The sequence below is a fragment of the Hyalella azteca genome, unplaced genomic scaffold, assembly GCF_000764305.2.
Source record: "Hyalella azteca isolate HAZT.00-mixed unplaced genomic scaffold, Hazt_2.0.2 contig4664, whole genome shotgun sequence".
NCBI classification, from domain to species: Eukaryota; Metazoa; Arthropoda; class Malacostraca; order Amphipoda; family Hyalellidae; genus Hyalella; species Hyalella azteca.
In genome coordinates this window covers 449,795-474,886 of record NW_025934876.1, presented here as the reverse complement: position 1 = coordinate 474,886, position 25,092 = coordinate 449,795, and the positions used below count along the sequence as shown (strand labels likewise).

Genomic DNA, 25,092 nt, shown 5'->3' with positions numbered 1-25,092 from the left:
ATTAAATATAGATTATTCGCTAAATTTGTGTCAAATAATACGCAGCTGATATTAATAAGTAATAACATAAAATGCAAGGGCCTCTGCATTGTATTGGTTGAACGCAACGTGTACCTAGTGTTGCACCGCGACCATAGAAGGCCTCCAAGGGATAATTAATAGAAAAAGTTTGGGAACCACTGTCGGAGACTTCAAACCTACTTATAGATGTCAATTTCATTCGACCATTCTCAAACATAGGGCAATTCGCAGACAAACACTGCTACAACAGGCAAAGCAAATGCGGTATGACGATGACCGGACGTTTCTTCAAAGTCCCGACGTGAACCGGAGGCAAGGCCGTAATGAGGTGGCTGGCAGACCAGTCATGACTACGAACGACTAACCTGATGACTCCGTCGAACGTTTGCCGCAAGACTCAGGCGTCGTCCCGGAACTGCGTCACTCCAGTGGGTTTAACGCGCAATGTACGAGTGTAGTGCGGCTGCGTTTATGCTCTCACACTTTCACAACTGATCTTAAAAACGTTGGAGACAGGGTAGAATTATGTCCCTTGTCCACCGCAAAATCTGCCTTTCTCTAATTGTTATTACAGAACAAAAGATTACTGTCATGACTCAGTGCCTTTGACAAGTTATTCTCAAGAACGTTCTCCTGCAATCGTTTACGATCATATGTGTGATAAAATATTGCACAAATACACTAAGTGTTCCTTTCCGTCCTAAATACTTATAAGTTAATATATTCGGGAGAAGTGGCATGATAGATGATGTCTACTGATGAGAGCCTTCGGCGTCTGGGCGTCTCATGACGATGCTGGTGTAGGTCTAAATCGTCGCTCGAGTGAGGGTCTCATTCTTCGGTCCTCCGGTCTGGAGGTGACATGTTGAGTGACGGCTCAAAATTGTGCTTGTCAAACCGATTGACCAGCACATAAATTAGTACTTGCAGCATTACTAGGATGTTATACTTCCTGTTACAAGATGATGAGTCATGAGGTACATGATCGGGAGTCATGAGGTACATGATCCTACGGAATAACTCGTTGCGGATTAAATCAAAGAGAAGCAATTCGTGCGCATTATATTTATTATGTCCATTATGCTTGAAATATCACACAGCTATAAATATGAAAGTATTATGGTGTCCCTTGAATCGATGCTACGAGATCTTTAAGTAGCGAAGGACAGTTTCCACTGCGAAGTCTGAACCAGCTTCGTTGTTTGTCTGCTCACTATTAATATCAACGAGTAGAGACCGGCTGCTTCCTCCCTTCTTCCGATCGTATCATTAATTTGAAATCAAATCGGTGAAAAATATTACGGTGGATAGTTCATAGTATTAATTCAGTTGAACTTGAAGGAAATTTTTCATATATTTCACTTTTGAATTCTTCCTCCAATTTAGCGATATTTAGCTATTTGATAGAAAACCACATTCACCAAGCTATAAATGAGCTGCCACAAAAATTCGGAGGAACAAAAGCTAAGCAAAAATAACAAATTCGTGGGATTACAGCCATTTGACAGATATGTCAACTTTAACGTACTATGCTCACAAATAAATTAGAAGTTTCCATATTTTCTTCACTATGAGATTCGTTCAAGTTTTCATTTCTTCTTGTAAGAAGCTAATGATTTTCCTTGGAATATTATTCACAAGTTTAGTTAGTCATTGGATTTCCAGGGACTTGAAGACAATCATTGGATTTCCAGGTCTATTGTCTAACTCCGTCAAATAATCGCAGTACCTATTTTAACCACCTAAAGGGCGACAATTAATCAAAGTTTCTGTATCAAGGTCCAGCAGCGGGTAATATCCAAATGGATTACACTCTAGTGAGAGTGGATTCCACTCAAGTGATAGTGGATTCCATCCATGTGTGAGATAAATTAAATTCTTACGTTACTAGGAGACTAGATTATTCTCCAGCGAAGGGATTCGTTTCACATCCGATTCCTTTTCGCTCCTCTATCATTCTCGCTTCATAATATTTATCCTAGTGATCTTTCCATCCCGGCATTGGCTCAATTTTCTTAAAACATTACGCAGAATCTTGATTTTAATTAAATACTCGCCTTTTTTACTAGTAATGGGAATTATATGAACTGACTCAATCTAAAACACCACCCCACACCTCATATCACTATAATGTTCATCGCGAGCGCATAAAGCTCACCATTAGGAATTTTCATTTAGTCATAATCATACAGACCTAAAAAGGGAGCTGAAAATTAATTGAAATGAAAATAATTGTTCTTACTCTCTTGGGCGATTGACTGGACCGCCTTCGTCAGGCCAGACTAGGCTGTGTAAACAAGACAAATTTGAAGGGGAATTCCGAGCAGAGCCCCACATCCCGTGGAGCAGGTTCAAGGAAAATGAACACGGTCCAGTCGAGCGAGACTGGTAGGCTTCCATTGCAAGCTAAATTTTCAAGATACGTGGCTCGTTTTAAAATGTTCAATAAATAAGGTATTACAGTCATAAAAATGCAATCCCATTTCCCGAGTTTAAATTGAGAATAAAATTTAGGTACATGTCAGATAAAAGCAGAATTTTTGTATTTGTAGGTGTGAGTTCACGGAAACTTTTTCTGAATGGTGTGAAGATTTTAGAGCTCTCTTCAATCGTCCTTACAGGTTTAAGGTAGCAAGTCATCTACAAACTCTCAAAAAACAGATTGGGATTCGTGTCGAGAAATGTTTTAGTCAGTTGCTAAGAAAATATGTCAAGAATTTACCGATCAACTACACAAATATTCAAGTGAGATTAAATCGATTATGAGTCTTTTAATTAATTGTTCAATTTATTCAATCTATCTTAGTAACCCGATTGAACGCATATTAATGATGGCAATCGTGCATTCATGCCAAGAACTCTCAGGCTCAACGGAAGGGCTTACTGAGCCCCTAAACGGCACATTCCTCGGGTTTTCTTTTTCAAGATTTCTTGTTCCAACTGCTGCTGGTGCCAGCTGACCGGACTAAATTGTACTGAAAAAAAAAATAAATCCGTATTACAATTAAATACACACTCATATTTTTGCCATCCAAAAAAAGGTATTATATGCATTATTCGTTAATGAGTCGACCAGAAATGTTGTGGGACCTTTTTTGAGATCTTTATTTGGCTTATTCTCATCTGGCTCAAAATAAATTTATATATGTTTATACATTTTTATTCACTTCATGTCAGATCTTTCAGGCCATACCTCTAATACTTCTAGCTGACACCTATCCTTGAGGCTCTCTTCAGTGGAATGAATTTGAAGTGTCTTTTTATAATCCTATATCTGCTCTTAATTCTATGCCTGCTTGGAATCATATCCCAGCTGCGCATATTATTTTTTGGTGAGCTCGTAATCGTAATTAATACCTACATAATAACTAAACAAGGCACTTTAATTGTTTTCACGCTCATAATTACTAGGTTAAACTTAATTGGGAAGGCAATATTCACGATGCTTCATACCTGCTTAGGGTACTGGACGCTGGCGTAGGGCGGCACGGCGGTGGCCGCGTGTAGCACCAGCGTCGCCTCCGACACAGCGCCTGAGTTCCCTGACTGCGACTGCAAGAAGAGGAAACAAATGGTGAACGCCTAGTGTCTGAGACGCTATTGGCTAAGTCAAGCATGTTTTATAGCCATGCATTCAACATTGATACAGACGACCCGGCTTCTTCTTAGCCTCGTATTGAATTGATTTACCTATAATCAGGGCACATTTCCAGAATCATGGAATATCTAAAATGTTACGCTTCCTAAGTTAATGAACCGTTTGCCATTAGGATTGTTTAAATAACTTTCTTAACTGAACCTTGACAATTCATCGTGACAACATAGTTTGATGCATCCTCAGCTGAATTTAATTTTCCAGCCTTTTCAAAATTTTGTGCAGTAACTTATTTAAACTTCTTCTATCATCGATATACACTCAAGTCTCTTACCCCGATTTTCTCACTAGTCTTTCGTTAATTATATCTTGTTTATTGCTTGTAAATTAATATAGCTATTTTCGTGAAACCAGATAACTTAACATTGAACATTGACAGTTCGCATTAGATAACTTTTTATTGGTGATTACATCGACTCGAATACTCGCTTGACGGCTTCGATGATCTCAACCTACCAAATTTATCTCTGTGCGCCTTTAAAACATTTATATTATATGCTGTAAAAGCCTCTATGAATTTTTTCCGAATATCAAGCTTGCATGCATATAGTAGGAAGAATACAATCAAAAGTACGTGATCTTCTGCTGATGCGATGTCGAGTAATTTAGCATAGCCATACTAGTCAGTTATACTAGCCCGCCTTGCCCGCGGTCGATATATATAATCCATGCAATCCTAGAATGCAGTGAACGCTATTACAAGAAAGAGACGTTCACACTCACGTTTTACATAGAACGCTGATCTCTCATTTGATTCCTGCTTATTAATACTTTAAATTTATACTCTATTTAGTGTGGGATGTATTTTCCTCGTGAAAATTTATTGTCATAATAAAGAACTGTAGTTTTACTACGTCACATCATGACGTACTGTCGCGCGACTCCAACGCTCGTTCGCAGTCTCTTTGTTGTATCCAGTATATATGAACGGATCTCTCCCTTCTTGTAGCTACAATGTAAGTTTACTTGCATTGTAGTCTCTTAAATGTTACTTTTGTTATATATTATATTGTTTTGTTGTGTTGTATTGATAAGTATTTTACATCGATTATTATTCTTGCAGGTAACAACATTTGTTGAATAAAGATTGGATTACTAAGTTTATTTCCTCCCTGATTCCGCAACATTTATCAAAGACTCCATTTATGTGCCTCTGAGAGATGATTTGAAAGCTAAACTACGGTAGTGTAGTTACAAACTCCTGCAAGACTTGCTGACTATATCGCAGGTAGAATTTTAAAATTATTTTCTGAGGGAGGGCAGATCGTACATCTCTGTGAAAGTCAGAAGAATATTTGTGCAGCTTCCCTTTTACTCTAAAAATAAGTCATTGTACAGTTTTAATAGTGCTCGAAATTTGGACTTGTCAAATCGAATTAGTCTTTTGGATACGGCATTATTTATAGTTATGGTGTAAAGGATAGAAATAAAAACGGACGGCTAAATATGACCTATTATACGTATAAATATGACCTAATATCATCCTGTGGCAATAGTGTTGTATTAGTGTGTGTAGACCATTTTTCTAAATTTTTGTATGCCAAGCCACTTAGAGATAAAAAATCATCTTCTGTTTGTAATGCCTTGAACAATTCTGTATTTCCATGTATGCCTAGGTCACCGTCGAGAATGTTGAGCGATAATGGTCCTGAATTTCGGTCTAGTGAATTTGAAAGTACCTTATCTGCCTACAATATTAGTCATGTGTACTCGACTAGATACAGAGCGCAAGGGAATGGGGCTGTTGAGCGATCGAACCGAACGATCATAGAATTTGTCAAAGGTGTAGTATTCTGTTGTGGAAAGCCGGAGCGGAGGTATGTGCTGCGTTAGGATGTGGACATGTAAATATATATGTACGTGAATAGATTGATGTGAACAAATTGTGTAAATACTTAGGTTATATATGTATGAATACTTTAATGTTTAGGTAACTATTATTTATCTGTTTTATTTGTTTCTTTTGTAGGAAAGTCTTAAATCTCAAATCTCAGAGTCAAGAGTTAGTCTCGAAAGCCATGCATCCAAGATGAAGTGTTGAAGTGTTAATGTGCCGAAGTTATTATATATTATTTATTGTGTTCATTGAAAGTGTAATAAACTGTTTTAATAAGTACTCGTTAATATCCAGAACCTATACGATCCTGTAGGCTAGTTGGGTGTTCTGAGAGCCCCAACAATGGACAATCTGGAAACTGGAAGCATTCAAGTAATAGAATGATAGTGATATTCTTTTGGTCTACCAAGGTACGATTTTGAACGCTGTGCTCAACTGCACAACTTCAAGTTTATCAACCAACAAATTATCATCGCTATATCCGGTAAACAAACTCTTGAAATACGGGAAAAAATATTTCATTAGCCTAACTTTAAACGACTACCTCTAATTACACGAATTAGAATTTGTTAAAATTTCACCGAATGCATAAGGCAACTTCTCTGTGTTTTAACCAAACAAATACTAACTGGCAATTTATTATAGTAAATACTGGAAAATGTAACCCTATTGTATAGATCTACTGCGGTTGTAGATACGTACTACCGACCCTCAGTAAAAAAGTTTCCAGTAGATGAGTATCTAGATATACAGTATACATGCCTATACCGACTCGCGAGAAACTAATTGCCAGTGGATAAGTGCTGTCAACACTTGCCAGCCGATGCACTCTATTTGCTGCCAGGAAATAACTTGCCAGTAGATACATCCTACCGACACATGGGAAACAACTTGCCAGTAGATACGTACTATCGACTCTCGGGAAACAACTTGCCTGTCGACAAGTACTACCGACTCATGGGAACAATGTTCACCCCAACGTAAAGAACAAAATAACAAATAAACGTTCTGTGAGCATCACATTACTTGTTATTTCTAGATACTTCGAAGCGAGTGTCGGCCGCGTCAAAGTTCAGGGATAATTGCGGTCGCGAAGCCTGTTTGTGTCTAAATCTTTCCCGGCGAGACCCGCTGCACCAAAAATGGTAAATTGAAGGTCAATATAAGTCCGCTGCTTCTTCTGGTAATAAATTCCTCAGAGTTTTGTTGACCGAAAGAAGAGAGCCGACATCTGATGCTCTTAAACTTCACGCGAGTTGCGTTCAGCAGAAAATTTGTATGAAACATTTTCCAGATTGCGTCGAATTTTCAACTCCTAAATATGTACTTAAAACTCGTACCGCGGATAAATATAGTAGAAATATTTATAAATTTAATTTCAGATCCATTTTTTTAATTATGTGCCGGATGCAGATTCACCCTCGACGGCAGCAAACGGAGCAAACACTTAATTGCTTCGCCTCTCCACCCCCCATAAGAGCCCCCCTCCCAAAGGCTGTGCAAGACGGTGCGCTTTACTGCGTCATCTCCCAACCTCGCAGTCTGAACAGCTTGCAGCCCCCCTCACTCGCCCCCAATTTCAGAGCAAGTCAGAAAGTTTTAAAGCGTTCAACCACCCCTACCTCCCCTCCCTTATTCTGATCTGCTTGAAGCCCCCTACCCTCGCCCCAATATCATTCCAGAGTATTTTATGCCAGCCAGAGAGTACCCAGAGTATGCAAGCCAGAGTATTTTATGCCAGCCAGAGAGTACCCAGAGTATGCAAGCCAGAGTATTTTAAACTAGCTAAGTGTTTGACCACCCCCTTCCTTCCCCCCTCGTTCTGAGCTGCTTGCAGCCCACCCCTCCCCCTCCCATGCAGTTCAAGGAGGAAAGTTTTAGGGAATTCGCCCTTCCCGCGGAGGGAGCGCAAGGCGGAAAGTTATGTCGCGTGGGTCGATCCCTGTCTGCGAGGAGACTATATATAAGAATATTCATCACGCCACACTCAAGGTCTGGCAATTCTTTGGTTGCGAATAAATCTTGTTTCTTATCATTAGCTCCATATGATTACTATGCTTCAGGAAATAAATGCTTTAACTGAATATTCTTTATGATAAATAATTTCGATAGGCATCACGACTGACTGTCAATGTCCATAAATCTCCTCATTACATCTATCAATTTAAAATGATAATGATGAAATCTCGATAACTCGTAACGTATTTGCTACATAACGTATTTAAATTGAATGCTCTGCATTCAATTAAATTCAATTCAGTTGAATCATGATGATTCAAAATAATGAAGATTATGTTGAATATGAAGATTTACTATACAATTAGAGTAGATTCTATTAATAATAACCAATCATACAAGTAGCATCAGCACTTGGCTTGTCAAGTTTTATCAGTAGGCTTCAGTTATCAGCAGTTAATACACGAAATGTTTTGTTTGCAAGAGCAACATAGGAAGAAAGCTTCTTCTGTTTTGCAGTTGCAAGCAAAACAAAAAATTTCCGCTTCATTCCAACTAGCAGTTTTCAGAAATTCATAAAACTTCTCAGTAGAGCTAAAAGTGCCAGTTCATTTTTCTACTCTTAATAAATTATGTGCAACAATTTCAATAGTATATAAATTTGATAAATTGACTATTATATGATTGCCATGAATGAATTTACATGCATTCATGTTGTTTGCATCCCTGCGTATGTTGCGTATGTAAACAGGGGCCTTGATGGCAATGCTTCCTCGTGGATCACCGAGATACGCGAGTTCTGCGGCTGGACGCACTTATAAACTTCTGAACTTATTGAAATATTCTTAATATTTTAACCAATAAGTATAAGACAACCCATTAGTATAGGAAAGCACATAAGTATAGGACAACCCATAAGTATTGGACAACACACAAGTACGCATAAGACAACCCATACGTAGACAACCAATAAGTATAGGACAACCCATAGGTATAGGACAACCCATAGGTATAGGGCAACCCATAAGTAAAGGACAACCCATAAGTATAGGGCAACCCATAAGTAAAGGACAACCCATATGTATAGGACAACACATAGGTATAGGACACTTATTGTGATCGTTGAGCCCAAAAAAATAAAAAAGTAGTTGTTAAAGACCCATGAAAAATACGATCCAAGCAATGAATATAAACATAGTTAGAAACAATTCAAGACTCACGTTATCAACGATGGTTAGTACCCAGGTGCCCCGGGGGTCCTCCCCCCACGTGTGGACAGACATGAAGGGCCACGACAGGAAGCCTGCGCTGGACGTGTCCTTGTCGCGGGGTGTCAGGAGCGTCGTCCTCGTGCCTGGTGGCGGCAAGATGTGACCAGCATTAGACCAGCATTAGACCAGCATTAGACCAGCATTAGACCAGCATTAAACCAGCAATAGATCAGCATTAGACCAGCATTAGACCAGCATTAGACCAGCATTAGACCAGCATTAGACCAGCATTAGACCAGCATTAGACCAGCATTAGACCAGCATTAGACCAGCATTAGACCTGTCTCTTATACACATCTAGATGTGTATAAGAGACAGCATTAGACCAGCATTAGACCAGCATTAGACCAGCATTAGACCAGCATTAAACCAGCAATAGAGTCGCCGGGGATGAATGCATGTGCAACGAAACATAGGTAGAGGGACGGTTCAAATTCGAACTGATGTTCTGGCAATCTTTCTCGTAGCAATTGGAAGGTATAAATTGAATAACTTGGAAAACTGGCGATATCTCACGAGAGAAGAATCTTAATCGACTCAGAGCAAATACATTATGCCAGGCGTAGGCTCACCTTGCGATATATGATAAGGCAAATGCTTATTCTTTACCGCATCTCATCTCGTCTTAGCTAAAAAAATGAGTGATTAAATTTTAGGCTAGAGAGTAAGCTGGTTAGTATTAAAAAATTCAATGAACTGGCATGTTAGAATAATAATAAATCAATTTAATTTGATGTGCCAGTAATTTAATAATAATTCAATTATTTGCGCAGTTTTTTGGAACATTAAAAAAATTCAGGAACATTAAGATAGAAACGTAGCTCCGGCCATCAACTGTATCAGCGATGTTGTCAGTCCGACATCAATAGAAGTAAAATTATTTGATATCAATAACTTGAAACATGACATAGCTGACTTTGGTTAGTCAGTTCTTCCCGGTTAAGCTTAATAAAACGTTTGGCGATGCTCGAGCTAGAGCCTGTTGTTAAAATTTCTTACAGGTCAGGCAGTCGCTATATAAAATGTAAGGTTAAACGGACGTCTTGACTTTCCTGATCATTCTGGTAGAATGAAGCAGCTTCACGTCTCCAGTGAGTAACCTAAAGTCACTACATATTTAAGATACGTATATCATTTGAGATACGTATATCATTTGAGATACGTATATCATTTGAGATACGTATATCATTTGAGATGCGTGTATCATTTGAGATATCTAGATGTGTATAAGAGACAGACCTAAAGTCACTACATATTTAAGATACTTTGAGATGCGTGTATCATTTGAGATACGTATATCATTTGAGATACGTATATCATTTGAGATACGTATATCATTTGAGATACGTATATCATTTGAAATACGTATATCATTAGAGATGCGTGTATCATTTGAAATACGTATATCATTTGAAATACGCATATCAGTTGAGATACGTGTATCATTTTGAAATACGAACATCATATAATTTTATTCCCTTTTATCATTATAGGGTTCCGAGACATGGTGGTTTTTGCCAAACCTCTTCTCGCCCTTAGGAAACGACCACAAAAACTGAAATTATCGGAAATGAATATGGGAGCCTAACGATCCATGTAATTGAATAAATTAATATTAAACATATTTAAGTTAATCTTCTTGCGTGGACGACGCATTTATCACAATATTTATAACATCATTCAGACGCTCAAACAATTTCCACGATCCAAATTAATTAATAAATTTAATGGAGAATTCATCGCTATTCTCCATGGTTGTAATAAGGCAAATGCGAAATATCACGTTTTTTATCTTGTATTGAAACTGATCGAACCATCGTAACTATACATTGTTAGCAAACCCTATACACCAATCAATACCATGCATCAATACCATGCATCAATACCATGCATCAATACCACGCATCAATACCATGCATCAATACCATGCATCAATACCATGCATCAATACCATGTATCAATACCATGCATCAATACCATGCATCAATACCATGCATCCATACCATGCATTGATACCATGCATCGATACCATACATCAATATCATGCATCAATACCATGCGCGGCATGAACAAATGAGACCAGTAAGAGAATCAATAAATTTGTTAAATACGAGAATTAAGGTTCATAATTGTTAACTAATAAATTCCCTTTAAAAGCAACCCGGCGAGGTCAATAATTGTCTTCACCAGTTCAGCGCCGATACGAAGAGCAGAGAACCTGTTTACCGCACGACTACTCAGACTAAAAACGTTCCGTGTGCGAGCTCATACAGAACGTACTTGACAGCAAGCCAAAAATCAGCATGATACTCGAACGAACTTGAACTGGAAACGTATTTTGAAGGAGTCAGTGTTACACACGACTCCAAAGAATTACTTGAACAAAGAAGCAAGGAATTACTTGATGTAACTGAATTTTATTATGATAAGTGACGTAAGTTGATGCAATACTTTAGAATGTGGAAGAACCGAGGTGCACACGAAAATTATTGATGATAACGATTCAAGGTCACGATGAAGGCAACTCTCTTCCTGTAATCTTCAGTATCAAATCAAATTAAAATAATCTAGGTACACACGACATTTTCTCCAGGTTTAAGAATATATTCATAATAAGTAACAAATATCCACATAAATTTGAAGTAAAGGCAGGAGCAACGAGTCTTATTGGAGGTTTTTAATCTGGAAGTTTAGTTGCTAAACGTATCTTTCAAGCTGAGATTGAAATATTAGACAGCGATAATTTGAAGTAATTAATGAGCTCAGATGAATCTTACTGTGGTTTCTTATGTACCAAAAAACAGTCAAATCTGATGAGATCATTTTAATGACATATTTTTGATTAAGGGTAATTTGTCTGCTGAGCTTTCGTATTTTCAATTAAGCATTTTATGTTCATTTAACAAAATAAAATTACGATCCAAAATTACCTACGAAAATTACCTATATTACTTCAAAATTACCTATATGTATCAAAAATGCAATGTGTAATAAGGAATAAGTTGAGTTAGTACCTCGGGGGCTCTGGAGCTGTATGTTGAGGGCGCCCCTGACGGGCGCGCTGATGGTCACCACGGCCTCCACGTGCTCCAGGAAGACGCCGCCGTCCATCGCGTCGTCCGTCACCTCGAACTCCAGACGCGCCTCAGTGGCCGCACTCAGTGGCAGCGGCCACGGACTTCGCCTACTCTTACAAAAATATATGGGTCAAATTTCCTAAATAGTGACATACTAGCAGCGTGTAGCACTGATACGATCTTTTCCAGAATAAAAATGAGCCAGATATGGGCAAAAGTGCATGGGCAGAGGTCTCAATACTTTTCCTAAGTGTAGGTTGAATTTGAGAAGAAATGACATATTGGAGATGCGGAATAATTTCCCAAAAATCTATTGCAGGAATTCGGTAATTGAGTACACGCAATGTTTCGTATTCTATGTATCATGTTAACGTAAAAATATTTTTCGAATTCAAAGTCTTCATTCGAAGGTGCCATGCACTATAAGAGCTCCACATATTTGTTCTATTGCATATCGTGTCAACAATAGTAGAGTATCATTCAATCTGTTACAATTTTCATATTATTTGTTTCATGGTCATATCTTTTCATATACATATTTTATTTTCGTCATTTTTTCATCTATGTAAAATTTCACTGTCAATCAAAGCTGTAAATAAAATTCGTAGTCGATTTTTTCTCCAAACATCCAAAAATAGAAACCGTCTCCTAAACAAGCAAACAAGCAATGATTAGATGAAGCAGAGGCAGGACCCTTGGAAGATTTTTCCTATCATGCACTTATGGGATGTTTGTTCTATGTGATGATTGTGAGATCAACCGACGGTCGCAGGAAAAATTTTCAGAAATTTTCAGCATTTCTACGGTTCTTGTTTGACTGTTTGTAACGTTAAATCCCTTCCTGCTTTACATTACCAGAAGCTATCATAAATGCCCATAACCTTGCATACTTGGCATTTGAAATCAATTTTCCTAATTTTCTTAAGTGATCCTCCTATAATACGATGAGATATTTGTAAGAAGAATCACTCACAGCTGCTGGGTGGCATTAACAGAGCGCACTACTTTCTCAGGCACAGTGGTCCAGTTGAGCGCGTATGTAACCATCTTCTCCGCGTCCAACAAGCCGAAGCCAAAGCGCAAGTTGAAGAAGAAACCCAGCGCGTTTTGCTGCCATCCTTCGTTGTCGCTCAGGGTGTCGTAGTTGCTGCTTAGCACCGTCAGGTGCTGCACGTCTCGCCACGTCAAATTTCCACTGCAAAAAATAATGTGCCAAATTAATTACATTAAATTTATTTCCTGTGTCTGTTTCTATCTGAAATTCCTTTGAAGCAAGATTTCAAACTTTGAATAAGTTTGTTAACAGCCATCATTTATTAAGTATTAAAATGGATGGTTTGAGAGTAATTTCAGAATCAAGAGATTGTTTTTTTTCGCAGAAACCAACTACTGCAATAAAATTATGAGAATTTAAGTATTTTAACTTATTAATGAGTGCAATCCGGAGATTTGCATCAGTTCGGGGTTAGCATGAAGTCAGTCTGTTCGTCAGTGAAGAAGTTTATGACAAATCAACTTTTAATAACATAATTTTAAACTAACTAAGGATTTGTTAACGAAGATAGCGCTCAATCATCTCATTAAATTTTCTCATCATTTTATTTGATATTAAATTCTATTAAATTCTCCTGCTTGAAAATTACTAAAGGCAGCAAGCAAAGTGTCATGAGAATAGTAATATTCGTATCAAGAATTCTTTGCGGCAGAACAAGTCACCGACATTTAATTCTGTTCATGTTAGAGACATCCCACTGGTGTCACACCTAATTAATTCAATTGTCATAATTACATTTATTTAATAGTATAATATTGATTAAAATTATATTATAATTTTCCAATAGAGCGCAGATTAGCACAGAACTCTGAAAACGAATTCTTGTAGTGAATTCGTCTAAAAGGAAATGAGCAAATGCCTAGCAGTTGATATAAAATGCGTTCAGCTGATGCAATATATGTTTTAGCCGCCCAGCCGTACATGATAGACGTTGATTGGTTTTTCAAAGGCAGCGATTTTCACCGAATTGGTCAGTGAAGTTGGTAGTCAGTGCTGAGAATTGGACATGGCCCGCATCAATCGATAAAGGCCTGTTTTGACTGGAGTCGAAAACATTATTCCGCTCTAATGGAAAGATTCAAATCATCAAGCGAATCAAGAGCACGTTTTATGTTTCATTCATGATGACCTCGAACTGGGCGCATGCTCTCTTCGAATACCCGTATTATCGTATCTACGGCCATTAAATTATTATGTAAGTTAATAGTAAGTAAACTAATATTGTATTTACTTCGCCTCCAGAGCGAGGGCCACTATACCGGCCGCCAGAGGTGCCGCGGCCGAGGTGCCGGAGAACGTCGTGGTGCAAGTGTTGTTCAAATCCGTCGATATCTGCAACAATATCGTCCCATACAATCACGTTGACAAATTATTATCATAGAACTTCTGATTGTGTGCACAAGTTTCAGCAACGAAATAAATGTTACTATCATTAATTTCAAAAGCCAATCTCTAAACTTAAACGTTTAAAATCCGATTTCCTCAATTTGTGCCAGAAAATGCTTGAACTCTGAACAACTTGCTTCTAATTGTCACAAATGTTTGCGGATAAGAATAAAAGTGTATTTCAAATAACGGAACCAATTGAAGCATTGAATTATTGAGTAGAGAATCAATTTTTTCAATTATTTCAATTAGAATAGAAGAATAGAATAGAAGTGTCGGCACTGAAGAAATAGGCCCATGGCCTGTTGCCGATTGAATGCAATTGACAGAAATATGTGCCAGAAGCAAAATTTGACATGTGTCTATTTTAAAATGACTATTTTCCTGACATAAACTTGTACATGAAGTAGAACTCACGATCTTCTGGTCCATGTAGGCCCCTGATGAGTATACGGAGGTGAGGGTGGAGGCGCAGCGTTCGCCGTACCAGGGGAACTTGTTGCTCTGGGAGGCGCTCGTTACGGCGGCCGTGTAGACGCTGCTGGCGTAGCCGTCAGCGTTGCAGTTGTCGTCCGTCATGCCGCCGTTGCCGCTCGCCCAAATGAAGATGGTTCCTTTGCCCCCGCGCCCCTGCATTAAGGAACATAACTTGGAAAGTGTCCTGCGATATTGCGGGGGTTGGTTTATTAGTATGGACTTTATTTATGTACGGTATTTCAGCTATATGCTTGATGGCTTCGAGATAATAGAATATCGTCTATTGTCAAATTAAAAAATCTTGATGTAGACAGCGGTTGGCAAAGTAAATATTTGCTGATCTTTGTGACTGCGGGATAAAGGATTGTTGGAGCCGAATAATCTTTGTGCTCGTTCAAAATGACAATTTTTATTTAATGTGCATTACTTCTTGTACTCCTTTCATTAAGGCTGCGGTGGCCAGCCTGCCGGGCCCCTCGACGGTGAGGCCGTCGTCGGAGGGCCCCCATGAGCACGACACGACGTCCACGGCGTCACGGGCGAATGACAGCGACTCGCCCTCCACGCGATCACTGATGTGACCGTCCAGCATGCGGATGCCTGGGCACGCATGATGAGTCACTGCGTCATGCTGAGATTATCATTTTTTATGCAGCGGCTTCTACTATAGCTTTACTAATAGCGGTTTCAGGGTTTAGTAGGCCATAGGCTTGTCACCGATTTTAACATCGCAGAACATTCACAGCAGTTTGCGGTCTCGAACTCGCAACTCACTGCCACAATAATTCTGCTGTGCTTAACCGCCCGGCCTCCTCGCCGATTCTGACCAGAAACTGGCGCACAGAGCTGGGGTCGAACCCGCGCCTCTCTGCGCCAATCTTGGTACTCTGAACTGTAACCACTGGGCCACCCTGCCTAGGTAATGTACTAGGTGAACGAAACAAATTTATCTGTAATCGTCAGGACGAATCATTACCAAACGACTAGTGTGTTTGATCAGCTATTTGTATTATTTAGTTCACTTTACCTCCTATCCTCGCCCTGAATGCCACTCCCACGCCACACTTGGCGTTGTTGGCTGCCATGGCGACCTCGCCGGCACACTTGGTGCCGTGCGAGTTGACCACGTCGGCGGCGAACCGCGGGTACGGGTCTGCATCGTCGTCGTTGAAGTCGTAGCTGATGGTCGGGTCCTGAAACGCCGTTGATAAATTTGAGATATTCGCGAATACCGTGGAACTGATGAAGTTGTGAAGCATATATAATACATATTTATTCAGACAGGAAAATTGCGAATAATTTTGATTTAAAATTTTTAAAAAAAGGCCGAAAGAAGGTTAAAGTTTAACAATAGTTTAATTGTTAAATTTTTACAATTGAACATTATCCCTTTTCTGTTCAGCGGATTAAAACGGCAAGCAATGAAGGTTTATCTTTTGTCTGCATTACATGCAGAGCCTCCTTTCTAAACCAAGAGAATGAATAAATTATTTTACAGTATATTATCTTCATTATTGAAGATGAAGCATATAATGAAGCTTAGGCTTAGAAACACTGAAGTGTCCCACTCAGTAGCCCAGGACAGGTGAGTGCGGGCGTTTCACTCACGTCTATAGTTGTCCCGCAGTTCCTGGTGCTGGTGCAGGTACTCACGTAGTTGTCCCGCAGGTCCTGGTGCTGGTGCTGGTGCAGCTACTCACGTAGTTGTCCCGCAGGTCCTGGTGCTGGTGCAGGTACTCACGTAGTTGTCCCGCAGGTCCTGGTGCTGGTGGTCAAGGCCGTCATCCAGGATCATGACCCTCACCCCCTCTCCGGTAAAGCCCCGCTGCCAGGCCTCGACCACCCCCAGGTCCAGGCGCGGCAAGGACGCCTTCACCCTCGAGTCGTACTGACGTTTTTAGGGTTACGTTAACCGTTGATTTGTTACAAGCATTTGGAGGTTTTGATGGACATTTCCAACACAGACAATATAGCTTAAAAACACTCACTCTAATTCAACGAAGTGAGAAGCATTATCAATCAAAGTCGAAACGACTTGATTAAATATTCCCGCTCTGAAGCGTCTGTGTCACGAGCAAAATGAATTAGCATCTTCAGTTATTCTGATTAATTTATAGATGTGATGTCTGTTTGGAATAAGAAGCCATTAGACCAACGAGGATTTTCCAGACTAAGAACGAGATCGTTTTATAAACATCCAACTCGTGTCGCGCATATTGGGTTGTAAGTAAAACGCAGGGCGTTTAACAGTAGTGGAATAGAACCGAATGGCAGAAATACAAAGAGTTCGATTAATATGCAAAGCAGTTGTCAGAAAGTTAAAGCGTTTTATAGAAATTGGGAGCACCTGATAATATACGAAGGTTTTAATATAAATACGAAGCATTTAATATATGGGCGAACTTTTAATAGAAATACGAAACATTTAAAAGAAATGTGAAATATTTGATATAAATTGGACTAAACGTGCAAAGCGTTGAGAAAGATGCAACGCGCTTGATGGATAGAGTAACATGGGGCAGCGAGCCCACTGCGGGTCATGGGCCCATAGCGGGTTTCCCGCTAAGTATGGCAGATATTGGCCCGTGTTCTCTACCGCCGGTCGACAGTTTCACTGGGACGAAGTGTACGGATTTACGTTTTGCTAAGAGTTTGCGATGTTGAGTTATTTGTGAATAACTGTTTTAGCCCAGATAAAAGCTTTTTTTACTGCTAAATAAAACTGTTTTCAATTACTGTAGATGGAGCTTTTGAAATTATTTTGAATTATATTTTGAAAGTAATATTTATAAGAATAATTTAGAGATCAAGTTTAGACTATTAGCTTTTAAAATAAAATGTTGACACGATATAAATTGAAATTATGCTTGGTGGGGCAACGGGCCCACGCGTGTCACGGGGCAAAGCGCCCATGGTGAAGTGTTGTGTTATACATCATTAGATTTGTCTCAACGACCTTTTCAAAACTATGACCAGCTTTTTGAATTACAAATTACACTTCATATTGCCTGATTTTTGATTTGCCGCCTCAATGCAGCAGGTTTAGTTTCCAGTTATGCGTATTTATGACCCCTTATCGAGTTATTGACTCTTGCCTTCCAAAAGTTGATTTCAGTCAACACCAATGAGCCAAAAGTTGATGAGTTCTTACGGTGTTGGCTGAAATCACGATTAGGTACGAATTCTCTGCACATAATATCTGGATTATGGACGAAACTGGAACGAAGTTTTTTCTGATCAAGTAAATATATTTTTTCTAGTCAAGGATACATTTTTTCATGTCAAGGACGATTTTCTTATCGCAAGGATATATTTTTCAAGTCAATGATATATATTTTAATGTCAATGAAATATTTTTCTTCACGTCAGTGATAGATTTTTTAAGCAAGGAGTATATTTTTTTCAAGTTAAGGATATGATTTTTTGATTTGGTAATAAATGAATGAATGTCATATTTTTTATTGCAATTTTCTTATTTTTAACTGTAAAGTGTTGTTTTATCATTTGTGAACGAAAAATATGCAATTGTGGTAAAGGGACGAAGGGTGGGTGCCTTGCCCCAAGCCCATGGGCCCATTGCCCCAGGGGTGGGGCAATGGGCCCATTTTGACACTTTTTACAAAATAGTGTTTCAATTAAAATTGAATGACTCTATAGGCGTCTAATTCACATCATACATTCCTCATTAGTTGTACATTTAAACAAAGCAAAGAACCACCTCGTATCGATTAAAACTTCATCAAAAATTGAGTTTAAAAAACGGAGGGCGCGCTGCCCCATGTTGCCCTATACGAATCGTTCAGTAGCAATAGAATATGAGGCGTGTTTCAGAGTAATGAAGGGCCGTTTTCAAATTACGCCACAGCATCGCTGGGTGCATACTGTTTAGCGCGTGTGCACACGTGTAGCTAAATTTGTTGTGAAGCCACAGATGCCATTACGGAACCATACGTTTGAGCATCCCTCTGTTTACGTCATTTTTAAAATGTCTCTCCTTATGAGAACACTGCCAATTACGAAGTGAGTGCACAAGGCCACAAATTAATTGATATTCATTGCCGAATCAGTCATGTGTATGGGGAAAATATAATGAGTGATAGAATGGTGTATAAATGGGATTGAGCTCATAATAAATATAGCTCAGTACTCCCTGCAGTGAGTGACAGAGAGCGCATTTTCTCGTCGACGAAAACGTGAAGTCACGGACGGACAGACAGACAGACGGACAGACGGACGGACGGACATGGCGAGCCCAATAGTGCATTTTTTCTATAAATGAGAAAATGCGGTAAAAATGGAATGCTTCACCAGCGACTGATGTGAGATCGTAGCAATGCATGGCCTTCCAACTAGCTTTTCCCAAGACAATCGTTGAATTGTATCGCACAATGCCTTATCATGTTCACTACATCTCGCTTAGGTGTACCATAATAGTACACAATTTGTAATCCTAAAAATTATGCTACTACCGAATGGTTGTCCATTTGCTACTCAATAAATGTAAAAGAAGTACATATAAAATATATTGCTTAAGATAAATATGTTTCGGAAACGATTTCCTTCATTCGTTGCCGCCAAGTGAAGCCCACATGTGTGGCTTCATCTAAAATAAAAATCAAAGGTATAAATGAAAACAAATATTTCAATATTGTACTCACCAAATACCATTGGTTCTCAACAAGCTCGTCGTTGAAAACATCGGACAACTCTCCTCTCATGTTCTTTGATCGGCTCGTGGATGGGAAGCGAGCGATACGCTCCAGCAGCTGCTTCTTCTCTCTGCCATCTTCTTGATCTGCACGACTCGGGGCAGGATAATGTACCTTTTCAGGGTATTCTAGAAGCGTCCTCTCAAGCGACGCGATTTCATTCATAAAATGAACGTTGTTTCCATCCGCGACGCGCCTCTTCACCCGTCGTAGTGGACGATCGCTGTCGGGGTCCATGAAGTCCAAGTAACTCTTCTTCTCCCTTATCTTCGATTGCTGCTGCTCCGCCCAAACAACCTGGAATACGCCAGCAATTATAATATATTATTATCTCAAAAATTATCTGAAGGAATTGAATTTCGTCGGCCGATAGGTTCATATCCTAACTTCCATGTTTTATTATAAGAAATAATCAGGGATTAACGTGAACATTATTTCCATTTAAAATATCCCAAAATTATCCCTTCTACTATTATGAATAATCAGGGATGAACGTGTACATTATTTCCATTTAAAATATCCCAAAACACTCATAATGCTCGAAACGCAAATTAATTGCCCTGTAAAATGAAGTAGTAAAACACGTTTGACTTATCGAGCTAATTTTAAAACTAAAGTAGCTAATTAGCCATGTTGTAGCCACTAACTTTAAACTCGTTTAAAAAATAGATGTTACATTCAATATGTTAATATTAGATGAAAATAATCTATATAAGAATAAAATAATAAATAAATTATGCCTGAGGTGCAAGTGCTAAGCTAAGCTGGGTCACCTGGCTGTGGCTCTGCAGCTGCCACGTGAGCTCCTCGGCCTCTCGCTTGTGCAGGCGAGGGTGGCCGTTGCGGGCCACTCTGTAGAGGTCTTTGAAGCCCCGGACCTGCGAAACAATTACTTCTGAAAACTCATCAAATTATTTTCTTTTCGTAAATTCCGGTAGCAATTAATGCATTTGCATTAATTGCAGGAGTCTTTTTTTCCATTCTTTCATTATTATTGGTAGGCAATTAAAATTTTTTTAAATGCCTCCGGTTTGAACAGTCTTGATGAGAATATGAACGAAGCACATATTTCATCTTCGTGAAAAGAGCTGGTAACATAAATAGTGCCTACAACAGGAATAATCTATTTAACCTGTCATTAACTTATAATATATGCTTGCGTCAAATGGTAGCACTGCGTCAAATGGTAGCACTGCGTCAAATGGTAGCACTGCGTCAAATGGTAGCATTGCGTCAAACAATAGCATTGCGTCAAATTTACTACCATTTTATTATTAAAACACTTCTCTTTAACTTCACTTCTTGTTGTTTGTCTGTCTGTCTGCTACAAATCTTATAATCGATATTTAACACACTTTAACCTCTCCAATCGATCTGAAATTTTGCACACTTGCGTAAAGTTGGAGACAATGCATGAATCAATTGACAGAATAAATAATTTTAAAAATTTAATTTCTTTTTTTTTGTATTAAAATGCTTAAAAAAATATTTTTTTAATATCCGAAATTGCAATTAGAAATTCATTGTACATGTTTTACATTGGAGACACTGGATTTTTTAGAAGTTTTGTCTTTAAAAGTAATTTTTAACCGTATATTATTTCCTTCACTCCCTAACTGAGGCGCTTTACCAGCCCGTGCGTGTGGTAGCCAAGATCCTGGAGGACCTGCGCGGCGAGCTCCGGCCCGCCCTCGAGATGCACCACCCACTCGTTCAGATACCCGTACCTTCATTACAAATAAGATATTTGACAATTTATACTAGTAGAATATGATATATTATATATATTTGTGACTTCAAGAGTCACATTTATTGAGCAATTAAACGGAGTAAACTGTGAAGTAATTCATCGATAGTAAATGTTAGAATTAAATGTTGAACTGAATAAACCCGGTGGAAATGGCAACCAACTTCCTCAGCGATATCCTGAACAGGGTTTACGGACTGCAAGGTGTCTAAGCCCCTGGGGATGAACGTTTAATTTAACGTTTAATTTAACAACGAATGTTTAATTTAACAACGAACGATTAATTTAACAAAAAGTTAGCAAGATCTTTAGGACAGCAAAAAAATAAACCCCGGAATTACTGTATGTATACAGCATTAACAATATATTCAGGCTGTATTGTCTTGAAGTTCTCCGTATTCTTCCTCACAAATAATAATATGCTAAATTACAAAAAAGGAACATAAAATTCTTTAAAAAAGGCCTGAATCGCCCTTTTAATAGGCTTAATGACACCACAGTTTCAGAAGATTTTAGTTTATCAGAACAGGTTTAATTGATCCTAAAACTAATCACCAAATATATGGATCAAGATTTCTAATAAATTCAATTATTGATAGTAATAACTAATAATAAATAATAATAAAAAATTCGACTCAAATACGAAGCATTTAATCAAAAGTTATTCAGGCAAATACAGCCTTCGAATGTTAAAATAGTGAAAATTGAACCAGATAAATTATACGACAGTTTACTCCGTTTAATTGTTCAATAAATGGAGTCACATATATGTATAATATAATAAATATAATATATAATATATGTGACTCTTGGAGTCACAAATAAATATAATAAATTGGAGTCACAAATAAATATAATATAATAAATATAATACATAATGAATGTGATTCTCCGAGCCACAAATTGCCTTATAACTGTTCAGGTTTTGACATTGAAGGCAAATCTGCGCCCAATATCGTGGATTTGTTGTCATTGAAAAATCTTTTTAATTCCCTTACATCGAATTTTGCAAAATGACCTCCTAATTAGAATTAAGCTCGTTTTATTCATTGGTTGTATATAGCTTTACCTACATCAGTCTCGTATGTTCATTAGATGTGCTTTTTGTAATTAAATACGAAAAGAGATAATCAAGAATACAAGAAAGGACAAGCACGCATGGGGATAATGTATTAATGATTTGATTGTAGGGCTAATAATTCAAGTGTGTTGAGCGTTTCAAAAATGTTTTCAGTATAAAAACATTTATAATTTGCAGAGTTAATTTGAGACATTACTTGTGCAGTGGAAGATTAAAATCATTTCATTATTTATTGAATGGACATTTACCTGTTTATTGACTGGAAGGCCTATTCTACTTGTTTAAATAGTAGCTATTCCGAATGAGCAGAGAGGCTGATGAGCAAAGCCGATAGTACTCATATTAACTTGGTATTATGATCATTTTTACTGCCAGCTTACCTGCCGTCGACTGGAGCGGGGAAATTTTCGACGACCAGATCTTCCTCGTTAGTACCGTAACTATTTTCACCAGCCACATGTTTGGAATTGACAGGAGAATAAAATTGCTGCAAATCTTTCTTGTACAACCCAGACCGTTGACTGCCCGTAACAGCAGGTTGAACTGCCTGCTCAGTTTCTCGCGCCTCCTCCAACACGTCCTTCAGAAAGGCCAAGTTCTCCTTCACGACGTGTAATTCATCGTCTTTTATGTATGGCTGTTCAGCTTGAAAAATAGAACGTAACTGTTCTTCAATAAGCCGTGCATTTTCTTCACTTTCCTTCTGTGAACTTGATGCGGCTGTTTTCTCCTGAACTTCACCGCTGTTCTTGCTATTTTTGACGGATGTCGTGTATTCCTTTCCGTGCACTAAAGCTTGTCCGACTATTGCTGCTAAAATAATGATTGTGATATTATAATTTTTGCTTGACTGGAAGGCCATTGCGGAACTTATGTATTATATTTCTCTGTGAAAACACAATAATATAATAATTATGTGGATTCGTATCGTCAATGACGATGTCTAATCTTACAGGAATGCAGGGACAATTTTTTTAACTTGTCAACTAATTCTGCATTCAAAAATGTTCAAATTATGTCATATGACATTAGTATTTTCACATGATATGATGCATATAAGGGTTTCTAAGCACAACCTCTCATAAGATGTTATGTTCACTACATAAAAAACAATAGCAACGCACGTCAATGCACGCTTCTCGAGAGCCACCACGCGAAAGGCACTCCCAACACCACCACCTTCTGCGCCGTGCAGCTTCCGAGAGGCACTAGCTGTCACCTGTCACTGTCACCATCAAGATAAGCCTTATCTCTTGACCAAATCAGCTCGGGAGTTGACGCACACTCAAAGATATCTATAGTGTAAACTTAATAATCCGATTATCCATATAAGGCGATAATAGCAATATGAAATGTATAGTTTTAGCACGAGAAGCAGCGTATGCCACCAACGTTCCAGCTCAAGCAGCTGATACACTGACACGCAACAAGTGTTCGGTCAGCCAATGTTCAGAGTGGCTCAGGTGTTCCCTTAAACTCCACAAGTTAGAGCATGAAACAGGTGTCAAAATCGTGACGTCAGTTTAACTTGACGTTTACATCATCGTCATATCGAAAAAGGATATACAGTATATAAAAGAATACTGTTAATTTGAATTTCATTAACCACTATCTAGAATCAAGATATGTTAAGTAATGGAAAATATTTTTCAATTTCTTTTGCAAAAAATATAGATAAATTTTAATGTCGTTTTTACACCTATATTTAAATATTATTTTATTCTACTTAGGAGGATGCTGGGTATAGATGATATATGACAAATGATTGACGATTTATAGGTGTGAATGCGAAATCATGGTTAAACTTAATAATTCAAGCATTAAATGTCAAGTCAAATCATAAGACATGACGGACGGAAGACGGTGAGAAATTCTGAGCTCGTTAATTGTACACTGGTACACTGGTACACTGGCCGGACACTGGTACACTGGCCGGATACTGGTACAATGGCCGGACACTGGTACACTGGTCAGACACCGGTACACTGGNCAGACACTGGTTCACTGGTCAGACACTGGTTCACTGGTCAGACACTGGTACACTGGTCAGACAAAAATGCGACAAACGTGCGTGCGCATTAGCGTGGGTGCGCTCAGGGAGGGCACACTGCTTACGCCATCTCGATGCGGCACGCCACAGATAAAAATTTGCAGTTTTAGTGCGCAGTGGCGGGGATGTTTTTATATTTTACAAGCTCCCGTTTTCAATTATAACTGTAAAAAAATGGAAACTAACATAACCTAACCGAGCCTAATTGAAAACTTGATTAGACAAAATTCTATAAAAAAAACTTAAAATATCCTCACCACATTAGAATGAATATTGAAAACTGTGTATTTAACTTCATAATTATTGGTTACGAATTGAGGGAAAGAAGCGTGCCTAAGCGGCTGAATTCACCAATTTTACCGTTTAAATAGAAAACGGGAAGAAGTAAAAGGGCAAATAAAATCCTAGACATAGCGTAGTAAGCCTTGCATGTGGATATTTCGAGTCATAATTATTGTCCAAACCAAGATATCATAAGGAGTACCTAGCCCACGCTAACGCTCTCGCACACGTGTCGAATTGGAAAATGAACAATGTTGATAATTTGCTTAAAAGTAACAGATAAGGTACGATTTCGGTTGTGTAATTCACTAATTGCAATTATTTCTAGAATCTTTGACAAATCTATATATACATTAAGCTATTTAATATTTTTTTATACATTTTTTGAGACTGTAAACATACAGAAAATATTTGGATTAATTTATCTGTCAGAATCGATTACAATTTTGGCTCTTATGCAACCTTAATAAATGATCATGATGGAATAAC

At 38.4% G+C, this 25,092-nt stretch overlaps 1 protein-coding gene across 1 annotated transcript; it reads right to left on the bottom strand.

Moving 5' to 3' along the window:
• Nucleotides 1-1,071: 1,071 nt before the first annotated feature.
• Nucleotides 1,072-23,182, bottom strand: LOC108664938 (neuroendocrine convertase 1). The gene is made up of 14 exons (XM_018151635.2): nt 22,652-23,182; nt 21,074-21,170; nt 20,217-20,321; nt 19,393-19,740; nt 16,476-16,622; nt 15,762-15,927; nt 15,162-15,334; nt 14,675-14,887; nt 14,103-14,203; nt 12,791-13,012; nt 11,755-11,924; nt 8,690-8,823; nt 3,475-3,573; nt 1,072-2,996 (listed from the first exon to the last, which is right to left on the bottom strand). Exons 1-14 carry the CDS (start codon nt 23,131-23,133, stop codon nt 2,943-2,945), a joined length of 2,511 nt encoding a protein of 836 aa, XP_018007124.1. The 5' UTR covers nt 23,134-23,182; the 3' UTR covers nt 1,072-2,942.
• Between the last annotated feature and the right edge of the window lie 1,910 nt (nt 23,183-25,092).

Bases quoted from the DNA above. Each gene is read 5' to 3' on its own strand.
- LOC108664938 (XM_018151635.2), bottom strand. From the start codon at position 23,133: ATGGCCTTCCAGTCAAGCAAAAATTATAATATCACAATCATTATTTTA. The intron at 14,204-14,674 runs GTGAGTTCTACT...ATATTGTTGCAG, and splicing joins CCTACATGGACCAGAAGATC to ATATCGACGGATTTGAACAA. The intron at 2,997-3,474 runs GTATGAAGCATC...TTTTTTTTTCAG, and splicing joins GCGTCCAGTACCCTAAGCAG to TACAATTTAGTCCGGTCAGC.